Source organism: Anguilla anguilla, chromosome 6, assembly GCF_013347855.1.
Source record: "Anguilla anguilla isolate fAngAng1 chromosome 6, fAngAng1.pri, whole genome shotgun sequence".
Classification (NCBI taxonomy): Eukaryota; Metazoa; Chordata; class Actinopteri; order Anguilliformes; family Anguillidae; genus Anguilla; species Anguilla anguilla.
In genome coordinates, this window is record NC_049206.1 from 16,758,034 (window position 1) to 16,779,587 (window position 21,554).

Consider the following 21,554-nt stretch of genomic DNA (forward strand, 5'->3'; position numbering starts at 1 on the left):
CAGCCCGTCCGCCGAACCAACCCCAACTGACCCCGCCCACCCCTCCACCCACCCCCCCCCCCCCCCCGCTCCATCACGGCCGACGTTTCGATCGGTTTCCTCGTTTCCCTTTAGCCGGGTTAGCGCGCAACCCCCGTCGCCTGCGCCAATCGGTCAACAGCCCCCCTCCCTCCATCCCCCCATCCCCCTTCCCCCCTCCCGCTCATACATCAGCGCGTTCTCCCCCCTCCTAGCCCCGCTCACTCCCGCGTTATTAAAACCGCCGCGCCGCTCCGCTCCGCCCGCGCAGGAAATCGATGTTTAGAATGCGAGCGGCTGTCCTCGCGCGACTCCTCGCGCGGACGGCGAAATTAAACAGGCTTTCCTCCCCCGTCGTTATTACTTCGGGAGTTGTTTTATTTTCGTTTTAAGCTTTGTTTGTTCGTCGTCGCGCAGCCCAAAGGAGCGTTTTTTTTGTTTCCTCAGCCCCTCGGGGAGAGAATCCTCTTGTTCCCGTCGTCTTTCCAGCTTAATTAAAATTGCTGTTCTGCTCTCCTTTCTGCTCCGGAGACACTGCATAAAATCAATATCTCAAGTGTGAAAAAACTGTCGTCATGCGATTCTGAGCAGGATGCAGAGATGAAAGATGTTTTTTTTTTTTTCTTTTTTGCCGGCCAGTATTGTGGCTTTGTAACAGGAAGGAGTTGGATTGATTTTTCCCAGGCCCTTCGGCCCTGAGGGATGGACTCCTCTGTCTTTTATTTTATTTTTTCCTCTTTCTTCGTTGGCTGACTGACATTGTTTGATGTAGAAGAAACCACATTCTTGGGTTTTGGAGATAGGATATAATTTTGTGTCTAATGTGTGTTTGAGTGGTCAAATATGGACTATGGGTAATTTTTTTGTAAGTTACTTTTTTTTCCTCCTGTACTTTGGTGGAAAAATGACAGAAAACCTGGAATCTCGTATGTGATTAATAATCTTATGTCCCTGCCTGACAGAAATTTCATCCAACTGCTTGCTGTCTTGTTTGGTTTTGGGGCTCCTCCCTCTAATAAATGATTCTGAGGTTTAGTAGTACATTTCTTTAGAATTATGTCACACTTTGTCCCACAGCCTTGGCAAGACCTCAATTCCCAAAATGGCAAATGACAAATAATGAAATGTCACGTACAAAGGGGGGACACTCTTACCTCTCCCCTAAATGTTGACCTTCACACCAGGCACTTGTCAGATCCTTCACAAAGCGGTATGCCTTCTGTAACTATAATTAGCTGAGGCACTTGTTTCGGCAGTCACATTGGCCTACACACTTAGAATGAACGTGTGCTGCTAATGCAGCCTTGCATTGTTTTGCTCGTTAGCATTTTTTCCTGAAATAACCGCATGAATAAGGCTTGTGTCACATGACCTGCCACTGTATAAAGGGTGCTATAATGTATGTTGGAGTGATACTCTCTTGCTTGGGCGGGCTACAGATCTTTCAAAGTGTGAAGTGAAAAGTAGCCTATATTAACGTGTGCATATTAACAGCTCATAATATAATATTCGTAAGGTAATGGATATTATTTTTGGATCTGTGACTATTAAAATCCTAACACTATCTAACCTGTTGATGAATGTAGTGCAGTTAAATAATAATACAAATAAGCAAGCCCTTCTTCCTTCCCACAGTAGAACCCGTAACCTGAAAAAACATGTTTTCCTCAAGGTGTAGGAGTTGCATAGATCATCTAATACAGGATTTTCCAAAGTCGGTAAAATAATTACCAAGCATTCACCAATGGGTATTAAAAGTGTTTTGAGGCACTTAGCAAGTTGCAAATTAAAATGCATACTGTACCCTTAGCAATATCTCAGCATATCTTAGAATTGGTGTCAAAAAAAATGTATTTCCTCTTTAACCAGATCTGGCCCTTGGAAAGTTTTTGAACCCCTGGTGAGAAGGCAGACATTTGCTATACAGGAAGGTCACTGTATTTTGTTGTAAGCCATGTAAGAATGACCCATGAATGTGGAATTCAGTCAGCAGTGCTATTGTTTAGGCTGGAGGACAAAAGTTCAGTTCACCGATGTCTTGCTCTTTTGACCTCACTGACTGCAATGTCATTTCACCTTATTTATTGTGAGACAATGCTAAGATAATGTTAGCGCTCATTTCCTTAAGGCCTGGTTCTGTTCCACAGTACTGTTCAGAAACGTGCGCACACGTGTGCGTGCATGTGCATATGTGTGCGCGTGTGTACGTGCGCACGTGTTCATGCACGTGTGTGCGAGCGTGTGTATGTGTGTTATTTTTCCTTGTAACATTCTGTGAAATGTACAGAGATGTATCAGTGATGGGAATGAGCCCAAGCCATTTCACATTCTGTTACTGTGCTTGCTTTACTTGTAGCACTGAAACTCTTCATTGCAATTCACACTTTACCCTTCCCAGGCCTCGCGAACACCACCTGAAACCACTGAACCATTGCTGGTTTTTCAACTTTTTTTTTCTTTTTAACATCACTCTTGATGTTGATTGTAGATTGTACAACCGTGGGCCTGAGGTAGTTTTCAATCAATCTCAGACTTTCACAGAATGATGAACTGGCTACAGTGCTATAACCCGCGTTCTCCTTACGAATCAATTGGTCTCTCGCGAAGGAAACCATTTCTCAGAAATCAATACCGTGTGGATTATTATTGTTTTTCCAAGATGTCCCTCGGTTCTTTTCGTTGTGCTTTTTGATGGCGTTTAGATGGTATTCTGAAGTGGGCTCCCCCTTATTACATTTACCAGCTCTGGATATTGGAACCAGGATTCAGATGGTGCAGTTCATTACCCGGGATTTGAAAATGAGTCGATTATCTCTTTATGTTTCTGATACTTTAATTGGCACCTGAATCGGCATATTTAGTTCTTTTTTTGTTTTTTTTTTGTGCATGCTCAGTATTGCACATAGACATTATTTTTTTTCATTTAACCATTGTTCTCCCTTATTAAATACCATCCAAACATTTGTTACAGGTCTACAATACATAACATCTCTCTTAAACTGAAAAAATAATTTGAATCGAGACTACATCGGCTCAGAGCCAATGCGCCAGTGGTCCCTTTTTTTTTTGTCATCCGCGGCGAGGCATCCCACAGTTCATGCGCATCACTGGCCCCTCCCCCAGTGCAGCTTCCTCTGGCGGTATCTCCCCCCCTTCTCTTTGGCCGCGTTGACGCAGGCGTTGTGCTTGTTGCTCTGCAAGTGGTTCCAGTACTTGACCAGCTCGCCGGGCTGGAACTGGTGGGAGGTGATCAGGTGGCTGTACTTGCAGCTGGAGTAGGAGACCCGCCAGTGGTTGAAGATGAACTCGTTGGGCGGGGGCACGGGGTCGATGCGCAGCTTGGCCAGGCAGATGCCCACGTAGACGTCCTCCAGGTGGAGGCGGCGGATGCCCAGGGAGGCCCCGTAGATCTTCTCGGCCAGGTCGGCCGAGAACACGTACCCCGTCCCAGAGCAGAAGACGGGGTACCTCTCGCTGGGGTAGAGCTCGGGCGACATGTACCACTTGCTGTCCTTGTTGCGGTTGGGCGCGTAGCCCCTCATCAGGTAGCCGGTGAAGTAGTTGCGCCGGGGCGGGACGCCCGGCTTGAGCAGCTTCTGGACCAGGTACTCGGTGTTGACGAACATGTCGCTGTCGGTCTTCATGACGTAGGTGGCGTGCGGGCAGTGCGTGGCCACCCAGTTCATGCCCATGAGCGTCTTGATGGTCAGGTTGTAGTAGGTGTCCATGTACTCCTGCTGGACGATGTCGCGGTGGCGCCGGCCCTCCTCCTCTATGGAGCGCTGCAGGCGGGCGTCCCCGGGCCTCCCCAGGCCCAGCAGGAAGATCCGCACCAGGCCCAGGCCGGGGATCAGACTGTGGTTCCCCCAGGTCTGCCGGATGGCCTTGCGGGCCTCGGCCTGCCCGGGCTCGGCGGCGATCAGCAGCACCAGGAAGGGCCTGACATCCCGGCAGACGTCCGGCTGGTTGACGATGTAGCGGTACGGGCGGGCGAGCGGCTGCCCTACCGCCCCTTTCTCCCGGTACAAGCTGCTGTTGGCACTCAGGGAGTTCTCCAGCCCAGTCACCCCCTGCGCGGACACCTCCGCCTGGTTGGAGCTCAGGTTAGCCCCAGGCTTGGGGGCCACGGGGAGGGCCTCTCTCCACGGGCCTCTGGGAGAGCTGTGGTTGGCCTCGGCCCTCGGGGAGCGGAAGCCCCGCACGGTGTACGCCACGGGATTGTCCCTCCTGCCGGGCAGCCAGTCCTGGCGGCAGACGAAGAGGAAGACCCCGGCCAGGGAGACCAGGGAGACGAGGCCCAGGGCGTGCGTGCGGAAGAGCGAGCGCTTGACGTTCCAGGGCATCTTGATGGGGCAGCAGTGCCGCCGCCTCCACTGCATGTTGCTGGGCAAGCGCGCTGGTCACATCCAATCAAATCAGACATGTACGGTTAGCGACCAGACCCTTATCGGAGTTGACAGCTTTGACTCGTTCGAGGCCCACGGTGAAGCTATCGGGGGGATGACACATTTTCCACAGGAGCCACTTGGAATGACTTCTCAGGGTTTTTCTGCTTCGGCGTGCTGGGAGAAAGAGGTCGATTCTTCAGGCTTCTGTCTTCGCCATCTAGAGAGAGGGGGAGAAAGAGATCAACAGCAGGAAGAACAAAGACAATGAAGGCATTCTCAGTCCAGAGATTAGGAACTGTGCGGGAATGTTGACATCATTTTCCAGTACAGCTTGTGTCCTCGGTTATAGGTCAATTCAGTTGCAATTTGTTCGATTACGATTTCAGTACAACCTTTAATATTTTTTTTTTTAACTAAGCTTCTCATGACAACGGATCAATGTTTGGGATACGCGAACAGTCTCGGACTGATCCGACTTGAGCCTTTAGTTAATAACTTGAGTTGAGTACAGCGTGAGAGCCTCGTTCTTGGCAGTAGGAATCCCCCTCCCCCGTCCGCCCCCCCCCCCCCCCCCCATCCCCTCCTCCCTGAAGCGGGCACACAACATGGCATTGTGCTTTAGCCTCAGTCTGCTGCTCTCAGCTCAGACGCCCGTCGCACTCCCACACGAAGGGAGAGAGCGCCACGGGGACGAGCGGCCAGGAACCGCTGAGCGCTGGCCCAGCGCGAGCGACAGCGACCATCGCTCACCGACCGCCCTCAACCTCGCGGTCCAGCACGCACCGCGGGGCGTGGGCGGGGGAGACTACCCACAGTGCAGTTCTCTTCACGACGGCGCTCTCGCTAGTGTACTGTAGCGCCGCACGGCCTAGCGTGCTACATTTCTTTTTGTGCCAGTTTGGCTCAGAAGTGTCACACGGCCATTTGTTGGCTTGCCTCCGCCCCCCTCTCCCCCCGCACACACGGCACGGAGAGACAACGCGCGCTCTCGTTTTCGCCGGGAGCCGGAGCGAACGCGACGTCCGCTCTCGTTGCCGGGATCTCTGTCCTGGGGGGACGTGACCGTTAGTCACGGGTGAATCACGGCCGGCTAACCTTTTCGGCGGAGCGCGTTTGCGCCGCGGCGGCGAGCCCGGGAGAGGAGAGGTAGGCACTTCCTCGGCGGCGGTGGCAGATCTGTGCCAGCTTGATGTACGAGCCGTCCCTCCCTCCTGTCCCCCCCGAGTGAACGTCCCCCTAATGAAGATCTCTTGTTCTTACTCATATTTACAGAGTGCATTTGCATGTATTCCTCTCTCGCTTTGTATTCCGTTTCATTAGAGGGTGACATAGAGACTTGTGTATGGAACGCTACTTGAACATTTTCTGCGGCATGTTCTAAAACGAAGACCTTTGTGGGAAACCAGTGCCTCAAGGCACATAATGTCATTCACACTTGGCAGAGTGAAGGGGGGGGGGGGGGGGGGGATTCGCACAGCTCAACAGCAGAACTGCTGTGATGTCACACACGTTTCGTGGTTACTAGCAAGTAGCCTGTGTGGTGACTTGGTGATGGATTTTTTTCGTTTTTTTGTCTTCTGATTGGTTGCTGGCAGACAGCGAGGCTGTACAGATTGGTTAATAATAGTCTGCCAGCGGGTTTTCCGGCCGCGGTCAGCCCGGTTTAAACCATTAGCCTCCCGAGTTGTCATCGGCCCAATTGTGCCTGTACGTGAAATGCCACACCGGGAGGAAAGGCCTTCCCTCATTGGTTATAAATCAGGGGAACGGCTCTTTGGCTCCTCTCCGAAAAGGTCATCTGTGACAGGCGCCCGGTCAATGGGAGGTGCGCGCGAGCTCGTTTGTCAATCGCGCCAGACGGCTTGACGTCCGCAAACAAGCGGGAGAATATTAACAGGCGACATGAAGTGCAGGATAAACATTAGCGCAGGATAAACGTTTGGAGGGCGACTGAAGCCTGTTTTGATAAGCTGCATCAAGGTTGCAGGATAACTCCAGACTAGAGTATCGTGCATCATGCGTGCAGTTGAAATCTGTCAAAAGTGTGCTGATGCATTGCTTCTAGAATTTGCCCATTGGTTATGTTATCAGGCACCTGCAGTTCATTGGAGTCAGCTTAAAGAGCGAGCCGCCTTATCTCGCGTAAGGATGCAAATGTGAATGTAATTAATTTACTGCCCCCTTATAAGCTTACGCATGGAATAATTCTGCGTTCGCACAAGCGCGGCGGACCGGCGTTCCTAAGTTACTGCCTTTGGCATGGTCGAAGGCTTTCTGAAATCCAATAGGTATTATATGACTCTAACCGCTGACTCAGGCATCTGTACAGCCATTAGAGCACCGGTCTGGGCCACTCCTAAAGCCCCCGGTGTTGATGGCGTCCTGTCACCGTTTGTATAACTTTGCATTTATATCCTTTCCTCGCGGCGGCTTCCCTCGCAAGCTGGCTGTATTGACAAGCCTGTCTGCTGCATGCTAATTATTCTCCAGCACAACCAAGGGCCGGCTGTCAGGAGCAAATTTATTTCTTACTACTACCTCCCCCCAACCCCCCCCCTCCCCCCTCCCCCCACCCCGGTCTAACTGTGAAGTCGTGATCATTATCAGATATTGATTTTGTAAGATTTGCCAGCAAACAGAAGAGCTTATGATCTGGGTTAGACACTTAATTTGTCTCGTACTTGTATTCAACCCTGTGTGTTTGCATATATATCAGAGTTATGGATAATAGGACAATGCTGTTTATTTTGAACAAGATAAGACTCCCATGGATGCATTGGAGACTCTTCTCTGCAGCTTTTTTTTTTGAGAGAGAAATATCAGCTCGCATCATATCTTTGGGTTTTATTTGTGTATGTGAATATGCTTTTCAGATTTCATACATCTAATCGACGAAGCGGAATGTGCTGTGGTGGCGGCGTGCGGTACGGGCGTCAGCACGGTGTGCGGTCCTACGCAGCCTCTAAATATGCGCAAACTTTTCGGCTTCTCTGTTCGCCTGCGCGTGCGGAGGACTTGAGGAGGCAGGGGAGCGCGAGTGCAAACTGGCCGCTGTGCTCACTCTCTGGCCCTTTCAGCTCATATCCATACCGCTCGTCACGGCAACGCACTTTCAGTCAGATAAAAAGTCGCAGCGTGGTTGTCACTATATCGATAACACAGATGTAGTGCTTAAGAATAATTGCTGTTATCCTTATTGTATTAGTACTAGTTGTTGTTATCATCCGCTCTGTACATGTTGTTGTTATTATTATGACTTTTTATTGCACTGTTAAATAACATTAATTTTGCTGAATCTTTCATCCAAAACTACTTAAAGGTCACCGTACTCTGACGTGCCTGCAAAAAAATTCACATCATGAAGCCAGGTGCCTTCTGTGGTCTGCAGAATAGGTGCAGCTGGCCTTACAAAGGCAGCGTCTGCAGTTATGTTCTGGTTCAGACCCGATCTCTCTGAACCGTGTGAGCGAGCCCGCTCGGTACGCCACGCTCCGGAGACCACCGGCTCGGTGGCATCGAGGGTGAGAGGGCGGGCAGACCCGAAGTGCCCTCTGTCCGGAGCCTGCGCTCCCGCCGGCCTGCATCGCAGGACTTTTTAACAGTTTTTAAAGAGACGGCGTGCCGTATGTTTTTAACTACAGAGACCCGTAAGAGGGAGAAGGGGGGAGGGGGTTGAGGATACGTACCTCTTCCTGCGGCAGCCCCTCCGGACGGACGCCGCCAGCCTCCGTACGAGCAAACGCTCGGCACTCCATCACGCCCCGTTCCCAAAAAAAAATATCGCGAACGGCTTGGTCCGTTCTCCTCCCCTCCTCCCCTCCCCTCCCCGCTGCGACCCCCTCGTAGGGTCGCGAGCGTTCTCCCGTTACACTTTGTTTCCAATCCGTTCGGTTCACTCGAGCGCCATCCTTCCCGCTCGGCGAGTCCCCGCAGCCTGCAGCGCGTCTGTGCTCTCCTCCTCCTCCTCCTGCTTTATCCCTCCGTCCGCGCGGCTCCCCCTCCGTATTATTCTGGCTCTCCTCCTCGGAGTGGATGCAGCCCGGAATTCGTTGACGGGAGAGAAAGAATGTCTTTTGTGTTTTTTTTTTCTTTCCTCCCCCACTCTCCTCCTGCTTTTTTTTTGTGTGTTCTGGTTTTCTCCGTCACGGTCGAGCGGCGGTGCAGCTGTCTCCCTCACCGCGGAGGAGCTCCCATGCCCCGGCCCCGCCGAGCCGCGGCTCCCCGTCTCAGACCGACGGGGGCGGGAGGACGCGGCGGCCGGGGGCCGGCAGCGCTGGCTGAGGCGATGGGCGGCCGAGGAGCCCGCCGCGCTCCTTCATGTTGCTAGGCAGGGCGGCTAGCGAGCGTGCGAGCCAGCAGAGGCGGACAGAGAGAGAGAGAGAGACCGAGAGGAAAGACAGAAGGGGGGAGGAAGAAAAAAGAAAAAAGCTGCGCTCGCAGCCAGCCGCGCGAAAAACAACCCCCGATCGGCGGGCGGGCGAGAGAGAGGGGCTCCGTGGAAACGCAGCGCTCGAGCGGCGGAGATACAGTGACAGAGCGCTCCCGCGTCACCGCCGTCTTAATAGAGCTCCTCACGTGACCCATTCATTTTCATTTCCTCCCCTCCCCCAAATAAAGGATTTAACTCTGCTCTCTCTCTCTCTCTCTCTCTCTGCTGGGTGCGGGGCTTCCCGCTCCCCTGTACCACACGCGTGTTCTCATTAAGCCTTATCTTCAGGCTCACGGCTTCTGGAAGCCTTCCAGGCTGTCAAGCGTTTTTTTGCTTTTTTCCCTCCTCTCGTCTTCTTCCTTCTGCTTCCTTCAGCCTCTCTGAATGAACCGCAGCGCATCTCCCGACCACAAGCGGTTAAGCGCCGCGGTTCTCAGGACCAGGCTGAAAATGTTTTTGTTTTTTTTTCTTCTTCTCGTGCACTTTATTTTATTGCACTCGAGGCTCGGAGAGCACGTGCCCTAATGCACTGGGTTAAGGGTGTTACCGCGCGGTCGCGCTCTGCGTTCGGGGCGTTCTCGGTTCCCTCGGAAGGGCGGCGGCGCGGCTCACTTTATGTCACCGCCGAGCGGTCCCGTCACACCCACGGCAGTTTTTGAGTTTTTTTTTTTTTTGGTTTAAAATTTTTGCGCCCGGTGGTTTGCGGCAGGGGCGCGCCGTAAGCACCACGGGGCGGCACGGCCGCGGCTGGGAAACGCGAGGGGCTGAATAATTGATGGCGGACCTCCCTTTGACTGAAGTCCTTTGGAGACCATTAGTCCTGCTACCGAGCCGGGGAAGGCGCATTTGTCAGAAGGCGCTAATACCAGGTATTGAGCAAGAGATGGAGCCTTGGGTGTCAGGACAGAGTCTGCAGAGCAGCCCTTTTAGATTAATATTGCAGGGCTCCAATTAAGCGCAATGCCTTGTTCCACTTTCATTGGCATGCTTTTGTGAATACATCAAGATGCGCACACACACACACACACACACACACACACACACACTTAAAAGGAAGATTAGTTTTTTTCCAGTGGATTTGTTTGTCTTAACTCAGCTTCTGCTGGACTGCCTCTCTCTGTCTCTCTCTCACTATTGGTCTCTCTCACTCCCTCCCCCCCCCCTCTCAGACTCAGGGTTTAATGAGGCCGTAAGTTTGACAATCCAGCAGCCAGCACCTGCAAGTGCAGTTACAAAGTGTGGGGCAGTAAAAGCCTCCGACACGAGGGGTCAAGGAGGTCATCGGGGGGTTCCTCTGAGGCCGCCTTCAGCTGATCTCATTTCTTCTCTTCCTCTTTTTTTTTGTTGCCATTTTTCTCCCATTTTCTCCCAAATTTAGTCGTTATACCAATTCCCCGTGTGTATCATAGTCCTGGTCGATGCGCTATCCTCTGTCGGTCTGGACAGGGTGTAGACTACCACATGCCAGCCACATTGAGTCGCCAGCCGCTTCTTTTCACCTGACAGCGAGGAGTTTCACTGGGAGAGCGTCTCCCCCAGATCCCCTCCCTGCTGAACAGGTGCCCCAACCAACCAGTAGGAGTCACTAATGCAGCGATCAGGACTCATACCCTCACCGGCTTCCCACCCACGAACACTGCCAATTGTGTTCGTAGGAACGTCTGACCAAGCCGGAAGTACTGCTGCCAGGGATTGAACCGAGGTCTCTGCGCTGGTAGGCGAGTGCTTATACCTCTACACTACCCAGAAGGCCTTTCTCATTTTCTCTCTTAGCGTAGCATAGAGCAGCGGTTTACAAAGTGGGTGCCGTGAGATCCCTCCAGGGGTGCCTCGTAGAACTGTCAAAAAATAAATACATTCTAAATGTGCTTGAATATCGTAACTGATTTTTTTTTCAAACTGGAGAATTTGAGAATTCCGATCTTTGTATTAGGCTAGGTCCCGCATTTTCTAATTTGCATGAATACGAGTTTGCGTTTCAAGCGTCTTCACGTTTGTGAATGCAGCTGTTTTCAGTGTGTACATGTCGTGGGTAACATAACTTGAGAATTTAGCCAGTGTTCCCATGAGAAATCTGTAGTGCAGGAATTTTGGCCCTTTGAATATGTTTTATATATGTTTCTGTTAAAAAAATGAACGTGGATTCTCCCTGTTAATACCCACTGCCACCAGAATAATTCTATGCTTCTATTAGCCTATTGTCCATTGGTCCCTGGGCCTATAAGGTGGCTCGCTGTGACTTTATCCACATTGAAAATTATCATTTTGGGCTGAATCACAAAAGCAAAACAGGAACCAAGGCACTCTGCCCATGTGAAGTTAAAATGCCTTAATTACACTGGCAGGTTTAAAATAGAAACAATGAAATACTCTGAAACGCGTTGGAGTATTTGATTGTTCATGTTTTGTACCAGCCAATGTAATTAAGGCATTTTAACTTCATACAGGCAGAGTCCCTTGGCTCCTGTTTTGCTTTTTAATTCATGTTTTTCAACCCCACCAAAGAGCACCGTTTTTTCTGGCTGTGTATCCATGTGCTCTTTTTTCTATTTTATCATTTATAATATGTATTTTACATTGTTTAAATACACTTACGGGCTTTTGCCATCTTGTATTGTGCATAATAAAAGCTGAGCCATAGTGAAACTTTACTGAGCTTTATTTGCTGGGTTCATTTGATGAATCTGTTGGTCAGTTTCATTAGTTGGAATTATTGCCCTATAGTGTGAACAGCACTGAATACAGTGAAGACCTACTACTGCATAACTAAAACACTAGCTATATTTTGAAGAATATGTCAATGTCCTTTTCTTTTATACTACACCCTTGTGGATGATGATGCTTAGGCCAAAAACAGATTAGAGAGAGTGTCAGTGCATATTATGTTGCATATTGTGCCAGACAATATTCATATGCAAATGATTTTCAAATATTGTAATTTCTAACAATTTTAGAAGGTTAAATTTAAAGTCAGTTTCATGCCAGTGGACAGCCTTTAGGCAATACTAACAGATCGTACTGTGAATTTAAAAAACTGATTTTGATTCATAATGGAGCAGTTGTAGCTCAACTGATTTCAATTCATAATGCAGCATAAGTTAAGTTCATGACCTCTCTTGTTCAGCCTTGGTCCGTGCAGACTGATCTCCCATCTGGATGTAAATATAGTACCTTTGGTGAAATCCTCAGAAACGACGTGTTAAGTTTTATCCAGACTAGCGACGTCTGATGGTTTCGTAAATTTCACCACATAAAGTATGATTAATGAAGAAAGATTTTAAAATAAAAACAGCAACATATTGCTTGCTCCTTGCCCCTTCTTTTGGAGTCATTTTGATTGGATTGTTCTTCAGTATAGGTTGGTTGTATTTATGCCAACCAGTTTGAAGCATTAGTGCATAAAAAAAATTAATTAACTTAGTGAAACAAAGGGTAACCCTGATCTCCCATGGATGAGGCCGTTGTGCTATCCACAAATGAGCAGTGACTGTGAGCAGTTTCTTTTCTTTTTTTATCACATAGAAACATGTGTATTAGGTGTTGCAAACTGCATATGTCATTTTGAGTGCTGTGGAAATTTAAACTATTTACAGGGTTTCCTTGGGCGTGAAAAAATTTGGAATCACTAGTATAGAGGAACCCATTTTAGGGATCTTTTCTAACTTGAATAGGGAGCATTTGTGACCATTAATCCTTCAGAGACCTTGTGAAGTCCCTTAAATTTGTGTCAAGTTAAGACTTACAGTTAGAGCATTTATTCATATCTCATGTTTTTATTTCTTGGTTATATACATATAGCCCCAAGTTTAAAAAATGAAAAATGAAAAAAATCCCTCTCAGAATTTTTAGCGGCCAAAAACTGTTTACAACATATCTAGGCTAGAGGGGAAATTGAAGTCAAACATTACTGTCTCTCCTTCCTGAAAAATATACGCTTCCAAAAAACAGTGTTTATTTTGGTGTCTGATGCTTGCGGCCTATCACTTACTACGACATTAAGGCCATTTTAATTAAGATGCCCTCACAAAGAATGAAAATCTGAATTCCTGAAATTTCCCGCTCTTTCTGTTTCACAAAGGTCCTCTTAAACACGTCTGACCCACATATCATTGGTCACACCTTTGCCAAATGGAGTGACATATCGGTTTTGATGACTTCATGATCTTTGCTCTAGTTACCTTCACTGGCTTTTACCCATTTGTCCAACACACAAAACAAACACTACATTTTTCAGCCGGTGCAGAGTTGCACAACCATTTACAACTATGGAAGACTCAGAAACCAGGGCCTCATATCAAGGGGCTGGTCCATCTGAGTATTGTATGCCAACTTCTGTTAATCATTATTATATAAGTACTTCACTGACCAAATGCTTTCGCTCTTATGACATTTTTGTTAAATTTACAAGCATGCGTAATCTGGTTAAAAAAAAAAAAAAAAGGTCCAGTACGGGAGGAGGGAGCCAGAACTGTTGCATACAGCTGTTGAGAAAATCGAGGCAAAATAATTGGTTGGAACAAAAAACCTGCATATGTCGCAACTGGAGTCCGGTTATTGTTATGGCTGGGTTTTTAATTCAGCGATATTCATAATTGCCACAAATGGCAGATTCATGCTTGAATGAAAATGATAGCTTGTGGCAACATGGAGATAAAATTGGTCGGACAGATGCTTCGGAATGGAATTCGCAGATCTACAGAAGTGTAGCAGTACATCTGGCTCTTTTAATCCAGGCTGGGTGGCAGACTATGTTTGCGTCCTCACAACAAATAAATTATTTAAAAATCCAGTGTTGTTTGTGCTCTTATGAATAAACAGATCCATTACAGAATTTATATTAAAAAAAGAGGTTATAAATTTAGAAAATAATAACTTAAGCGCTTTTAGTGTTATCTATCTACTTTGACAATTCAGTTCTACAGCGCTACGATAAGACTGGTGTTTTCTGGAAGCATTCCAAACATTTGTTTTTTAAAGCAGGTTAGCTGGGTAACCCAAAACATGGTATTCTTGGTACATCATTAAATCAGGCAGAATAAATCCACAAACTATTCCATATGCCAAATTACTGTACCTTACTTTCACAATGACCTAGCCAGCATGTATTCTACTCGTGTTTGTTATTTTGCCCCATCCGCAGTTGCCCAACTAATAAAATTACTATAGTCATCTGTGCGGCTATGAGTTTTGCTGCTGCTATAATATTGTTGTGCAGTACATTCAATAGCAAAACACTAATAGTTTTGCGTAGAGACTGATTGGAAGTGGATGGACTATGCAACAGACTTAAAATTCTACTATCTGTACTTCACTTCCCATTATCCTGTGTGTAGTATTGTGACCAGTGATGTCATTTATAATTTATAGCATGAAAATGAACCTCGTTCTGAAATGTAATTTTTCCTTTTCCTTTTCCTTTTGTTTAATGTTGTGCTTGGCTTTTGCAGTGATTCCTTACACCCCTGATTTACAAACAATTTCATTGTTTTTCATAATTGTATTATCGACGGGAATTGGATTTGGAATTTTGACAATGTAGGCAATGTAGAAATGGCAAAGAATTATTTTCATTTCACCATTGCCATTTTGTGGGAGTTGTAGCCAAGTGTGGAGTTTCATTTCAAATTAATCCCATCCTCTCAGCACACTGTCTTATCTTTTTAGGCTAAGGGCTAAAATAATTAATTTGTGACAAAAATATCCTGTAAGAGTATATTGTTTCCTAGTCCCATTTATATTCTCATGTACTGTGAAATTTTTATTATTGTTTAACCTTGTAAAAGTAATTTTGTATTTGTACTGCAAATTGTACACTGCTGTCCTGAAAAATAAACAAACGATTCTCTCAATGATGACGGCTTTATTTAGTCCCGTACTGTCTCCCTTTCTGCAGAGCTTACGCGAAACCCCATTAACACACCATCTGTGTTAACAAACATCGTCCTCCGCAAATAAGGCCTTCTCACGGCAGACAAATTTGCACCTCATTCCCTTTGTTTGGAATAGTTTGTGTTTCTTTATTCTGCTGTGGATTTGATGTGGCACGACCAAGCCTTTATCAGAGCGTGGGCAGATTTTGTACTTTGAGCTGTACACAGAGCTGAGGAAAGCACCAGAGATGCTTTCAGTTGACTCAGACAGTATCGTCAGCATGATTTTTTTAAGGTTTTCCACAAGAGGAAAGCCCTCAATTTGTACAATTTCTACATTTCGTCAGTGATGGAAATTCACTGAATTTGCTGATTGCAGTGAACTTAAAATCTCACACAGTAGTTTTTTGTAGTAAGGACTAGTCCTGTAAATTCATTTCAGCGGTGTGTTTCATGTGTTATGTGTGACTTGACCTTTTTTTTTTTTTTTGGAATGTTACCAGCTTGAACTCCTCTGTAATTGTGTCCCTTTATGAGCTTTTGTTTAGTGGGGCTGTCAAGCTAGAGGACATTGTGTAGCATCACCCCCAGAAGGCCGTGCTCATGATGCGAGTGGCCATGCAAGTCAGAGTTCGACACTTGGGACCTTTTACTATTGATCGCTGGCAGACCCCAGAGGAGCGAAGTTGCACTCCTTAAGTCCGGCAGTGCAGAGGTTGAACGGGTAGAAACACACTCCGGGGAAATGAATCCGACACTGCAGTTCTCCTGAGAGGAAGTGATCAGTTATTCCATTATGTTTGCACGTTTGGGTTCCATGAGGTCAGTCACGGTGGCTGAGTGGTTTATGAATGAACGCTGCTTTGAATTAAAAAAAAAATGTCCACATCACCTATTTTGGGGGTATTGTGCGCTTTAATGGCACTGGGCTTGTAATAAGCTCTGAGCTTAAACAGCACGGATCTCACCATGGTCATTATGCCCTGCCTGTGATTGCTCCTGTCCTCTTGCTCTGGCTTTCACTTAGCTGAGAGTAATTGCAAACCGAGATTTAGAACGCTGGAAAAAGCCCACAAAAATCTCCCAGACATAGCTAGGGCAGCTTTTTTTTTAGTCCGTTTTTCCTTTTTGAATGTCAGTGGAACAAGCTTGTTAGTTATAAGCTGGTGCTGACGTGTCTCCATTTGATGCGATTGCTGCTCTTTAATATGAATCATAGACATAAACAGCTTAATCATAAAATCATTGAACTCATGCGCCCGAAAGTTCGGGCCATTTTTTTTCCGTCATCATTGCGTACATGCTTTCAGGGGTGCTTCTCGGTTATTTTGTCTCCCTGTCTTTGTTTTATTTTGGTAATGTAAAAAAATAAAATAAATAAATAATGGGCTTCCAGGCTTCTCGGTCAGTTTTCGGCATAGGTTCAGACCTCAGCTGTGCCACTAGCTGGCTGGGAGCAGGTAGGACAGTTGGCTTCGCCTCGCCAACGGTAAGGTGGTTTAACCCTGCCAGCTTTCCTCATGGTTCGTCCCAGGTTCGTGACAGGCACCCGCAGGCTATCGGTCATGTGCGAGAGGTCCTCCAGTCAGCACCGGTGCATCCAGTGTGTGCACTTCAGTCGCAGTGCTGCCCGCAGGAGTGTGGGGACCTGGCGGTCACTCGGGGGTCAATGGCCGATTCTGACTCGGGGAGGGGAAAACGGTATCGATCGACTGTTCCCGCTAAGGGAAACAGACCCAGGCTGCTTTTGCATTCTGGCACACCTGTGGTCTGCTGATGGGATGTGCGAGGAAATCTGGAAGAGGCGGAGTATTTGACTTTTGCTCAAAGCGCTAAAGGCCGTGGCCTCAGTGTTTGTGGGGAAAATTGCCTTCCTTCAACGTTGCCTCCATCGCGCTACGGAATTCTTGAGACCCTTCGGCAAAGGGGTCACCGTTTAGAGGAAATTGCTTACTGACGAGTTGTACCTCCCATATGTATTTTTCTAGAAGTTTCCTCATTTGTGGGCGGACGGCTCGGAACCATGCAAATGGAAACAATGTGTTGTGTGAAGGTCAAGTTTAATGACCGGTACTCTGTGTGTCTTTTATACGTGAACAATTATAAGGTCTAGGCTGATCTAGCATAAAGGATTGCAGGCCCCAGTCTCAGAGAGGGGGTGGCATATTGCATTACAGCTTTTGTGATAAACAAGCTAAAAACAGGCTTGCAGGGTAGTCAGTGAATGTTCTGTAAGAAAGAACTGAATTATGAGTGTATCATGTTTCTAAATCTCTCCAAATATTGTAAAACTGTTTCCCAGTTGTAGGATTTTGTAGCCTTTATCAGCCGGGCCATGGTTATGTTGCAAGAATTTAAAAGGACCATGAAGAATATGTAGTTAGCATTCATGTAGCGTCTGCTTCAGAAGTGCGGTATTGTTTTGTATTAAATGGGCTCTTTGCGGCAGTCAGCTTGCCATCTGTCAATGATTCAGTATCTCTATCATGGATCCATCATTCTACGATGAACATAGGCTTATATTGAGTGCTATGCTTTCATTGTTCTGATAAATACATTTTACGGCTGTGGTTCAGCGTCTGAAATGGCAGCAATAATCGTTGGCTGATCTTAATTTTAAGGCAGGTGTCAAGCAAATAATTGCAAGGTAAAAAATGTTTTTTTCCTTCACATTTCTAAAATGTGGATGTACTTTATAGTTGCTGCTCATTTGTGGCTGGGGGCAGGAAATGAACTGCTGCAAAGTGGTGTTCCAGTTTCCAGTTTTTTTGGGGGGACAATGCCGCTTGTGTCTTTGAGCAGGGCAGTTCGACTGGGACCTAAATATCCAGCTGTGGAAATGGATGATCTGTGGGTGTGGGGAATGCGAGCTATGCGAGTGGGATAACGGAGTCTTTCCAGCAAAAACAAAAGTGTAGCACGCTGTTTTTGTCAGGGTTTCTACAGGATTGGTTTTGTTTTTAAATCTCTGTAGCTTGCTTTTTTTTTTGGTCTGTTTGCTTTTAGCTGAAGGCAAAATGGACATGTGATGTTAGTTTTCTCTTTCTTTTTTTCAGGAAGGAGCCTCTGCCAGGAAGGCCCAGACGCCAGCGATGCAGCCTGTACCACGACCAGGTTAGTTTGCACCGCTCATTCCCCAATCGCTCCACCCAGCTCTGCCCCGTCTGAACCCCGCCCCCATCCCTGGCCCACTCAAACTCAACCCCGCCCCTTTGTGCGCTCCTTTTAATTCCAAATCCCTGCCAGCATCCTTGCTTCAGCCCAGCCCTGCTCCTAACCAGGCCCCACAGCATTTATGACAGCCCCCATTAGCACCTCGCTACAACAACACCTCTATTTCCTGCGCCCCTTTGACAATTTCACTCACCGTAAACATGTAAATCCGCGCCCCGCGAGAGGCCCTCGTTCCCCGCTCGCGTTGCTTTGCTGTCATATCCTTTCTGTCCTCCTCGGCTCTGAAGCTGAACCGCCCGCGCTCGCTCGGCGGCGCGGGGGCGGGACCGAATGTCAGCTCCTCTCGCGGCGCGGCGCCGCCAGATATCGCGCGTCGCTGCCCGTCAGTTTCGAACGCCGGCCCCTTCTCCCGTCCCGTCGTTATCTCTGCGATGGAAACCAACGTGAAGTCCGGGAGCCGCGGTCGGCCCTGTCAATCGGAGCCCCAACGCGGCTTCTCCGACTCGCCGTCTTTGTGGCGGGCTGTGAATCGCCTTCTCCGTTTCTAGCGCGGAGAAGCAAAAGGTCAATAGAACATATAAATGGGAGGGATGATGTCGAGCTCCTGCTGTGTAGTGCAGAGGACCGGATCTGCACCAGAACTCTTGACACGCCCGCATTAAACAGCTGTGTTTGTACTGTGATTAAAAACAGCCTTGAATTGGCCCACAGCTGTCGGGAGAGACCCTCAGGCGCCGCTGTCAGAGCCGACTGCGTTGCATTCGCTGTGTCGGTCTTTTGTCACATTAAATCAGGCTTTGGGTGTCCTTGAAATTTTCTTTCCCCTCCCATTTTCTTTTGAAAGCGCTTGGGAGCACATTATACATTATATGGTATACCCTAGTATACACTAGGGTATACCACTGGGAAAGACGTTTCCGGGAATTCCTGCCCAGACTATTTCCTGTTTCCTAAGAAATGTAACCTGGGAAGGTATTTATTTTTCATTAGGTTACACCAGTGCTGTTATTTTGCAGAATATATGCATTTAAATTTTGTTAAAACATCTGCAAAAGCTGCTTGACGTGCTTGTCACGATCCAGGCTACATTCATGAAGGCAGAGAGAGTGTTTTCTGTCTGCAGACAATTCGATCCAAAATCAGAAATTGCTTGAATGCAGAGTCCACTGAGGCACTCTGCTTCTTGAACGCACACCTTCAAAGGAAAAGAGAAGTCCCCTGAGTTGTTATAGACCAGTGTCTATTTTGATTTAATTAGGGAGATATCCATCTTATTCATGGTTGACCACTGTCTTTTTCAAGCCAACGTTTTTTGTTATATTTTAATTTTTGCACAGGCCTCTTTCAAAAGTTTTTTTTTAAGCTAATAGCGTATTTAGTAATGTCGTTGTCTGTATTACTATATTTTAAATTGTATAGCTTTGCCTTGCACAACCATACGTCTCTGAACGATAACAGAACATTGCCTCTGTCTCGGCTTATTTTAACGAGTTAGAAAACGGCAGATTACTTGGTTCAACAAATTTTGGTTTGTTACTACAATAAAGAATAGCTAATCATCAATTCCAGAAGACTGTTCTTGCAGCAGGCAGATCAGCTAGCGAAGTTCCAGCTGCATCCAAAGTTAAATTTCTAATATTCATTAATAACAGAAAGTGTGCTCTTTCGCCTTAACAATGACACCAAATATACTCAAGCTGTCTGTTTGGGAACCCATAGGTTTTTTTTTTCCCAAATTTTTCCTAGTTTAATTTAGTTCTGCTTATAGAAGTATGACCAGAACATGTTTACTGGTAGCTATTGCCTTAAAAACAAGCCTAGTTTCCCAACAATGCATCGATTCCCCGGAGAGAAAAAGGTTTTATTTTCTGGAAAAAATATTAATCCCGAGTATGCACTCTCCCAAATTGACTAAGCCATTTCAGCGATGAGAAAATGGCGATTATGCGTTGCACGTTGTGAACTGGCAGAAAAATGAAGAAGAAAGCTAATACAAGATAGGAGATGAAGAAAAGGTGTTTACAAAAAAAAAGGCTTGCTTCTGCTTTTAAAATACTTTTGTGTTTCGAGGTAAATCCCACACTTGTAGTTTTATACATTCCTCTAGTCATAAAAGGGTGGGTGGGGGGGGGGATTCTGGACAGACTGAAAAATGTTAAAAATGAAGAGAAATGTTGATGGAAACTGCTCAAAGCAGAGGAGGAATTCTGCTCTAGGGTTCAGTGCATCATTTTGAATAAGCTTCCTGTTTACTCCCACAGCAGTGACATGAAAAACACCAGTTCCTCATTCAGAAAAATGACCGGCTTTATGTTTCCATTAGAAATAGTGGCCACCACGCAATTTGCAAGTCCAGCTAAATGCATCTGTCAGAATAGTATGTGTTCAAGAAAAAGGTTAACACTCGTGACCAACACATTAGCAGGCCGGGGATTTGGACGGTTCGCTCTTCTTCTGTCGGTTCGGAGATCTGATGTTACCTTTAAGCTTTTTTATTTTTTATTTTATTCTCTCTCCTCTTACCAGTCACCACTTTCTGCATTATTCAGGCAGGCTATTTCAGTACCATCAGATTTTGAAATTTTTACAGCCTGCATCAACTCCGGGCGAGACCAACGGAAAAATGAAAGGCTTCTCTGTGAAGTGTTTTTTCCTGTTGGGATTTTGAAATATCTGATGTTAAGGAGACGCAGTGTATTTTATTTGTATTTATTTATTTATTTATTTATTTATTTTATTTTGGTGGGGGGGGAGCTGGGAAGGGAGGTGGTGGGCGCACAGTTGAGCGTGGCATCCTCATCTTGTCACATCAATATTAATCTGGAGAACGCTTACATAAATCTCTGCCTGGCAGATGGAGAGATGAAGCTCCTACTTCCAGACACGCGCAGACACACACACACACACGTTTGCATGAACACAAGCACACATTTCTGCAGAGGACAGTAGATTAAGAGCATGTCTGTTTTTCACATACACAATGTAAGACCGTAGGTTTGGTAAGTCTTGTGCCAAAGCAAAACATGTCCCTGTGATGTAAGAAGCCTTCTGCCGTTACGGTGCATTACAGCCATCCTCTGTCTCTCAATGCCTTTTGTTTGAGGCTCCAGCATGTTGTGTTACACAAGACAAAATGCATGACAATTGATTCTCCTTGGACGAAAAAAAATAGTCCTTACACTGAATGCACATGCCATGCTTTCTGCTTGTTGTTCTCTTTTTGAAATGTTCCTGTGTTTTTTTTTGTGTGTTCGTCTCCCCCTCAGTTTCTCAAGCCAGACCACCACCAAACCAAAAGAAAGGTACGTACGAAAGGAAAGATTTTATTTGCTGCTCGCTTACGGAAACCATTGTGTGTTGATTTAAAAAAAAAAATATACATTTTATCATTCCTGGACAGACATTTACAAGAAAGCAGTTGAAAATCGACTTGAAATTACACCCCATCCCCGGCAACTTTCATGTGTTCATATATGGAAGGGAATGAGAGGGTTAAAGTGGAACTGTGCCCCACAGTGCTGATTGGCAAACAAACGAACATACCGCTCCATCATTAGTGCATGTTTGTTCGCTGTATTTAGCTTTTGCGGTATAGGGAATTGCTTTTAATTGTCTTTTGTGGGGGGAAATGGGAGCCATAAGCTTTAGCGGCTTAGCACAGCTCCACGCTGAACA

At 46.8% G+C, this 21,554-nt stretch overlaps 2 protein-coding genes across 2 annotated transcripts in view; one reads left to right on the top strand and one right to left on the bottom strand.

Annotated features, from left to right (window-relative positions):
- cdc73 (cell division cycle 73, Paf1/RNA polymerase II complex component, homolog (S. cerevisiae)) overlaps positions 1-21,554 on the top strand; it is a 69,516-nt gene that overhangs the window by 25,777 nt on the left and 22,185 nt on the right. The window contains exons 11-12 of the mRNA XM_035420692.1: positions 17,762-17,819; positions 21,146-21,181. Coding sequence (XP_035276583.1) covers positions 17,762-17,819; positions 21,146-21,181 — 94 coding nt within the window. The remainder of the gene's footprint in view (positions 1-17,761; positions 17,820-21,145; positions 21,182-21,554) is intronic.
- On the bottom strand, positions 2,834-9,021 carry LOC118229040 (beta-1,3-galactosyltransferase 2-like). Its single transcript, XM_035420694.1, has 2 exons — positions 8,093-9,021; positions 2,834-4,623 (listed from the first exon to the last, which is right to left on the bottom strand). Exon 2 carries the CDS (start codon positions 4,395-4,397, stop codon positions 3,123-3,125), a length of 1,275 nt encoding a protein of 424 aa, XP_035276585.1. The 5' UTR covers positions 4,398-4,623; positions 8,093-9,021; the 3' UTR covers positions 2,834-3,122.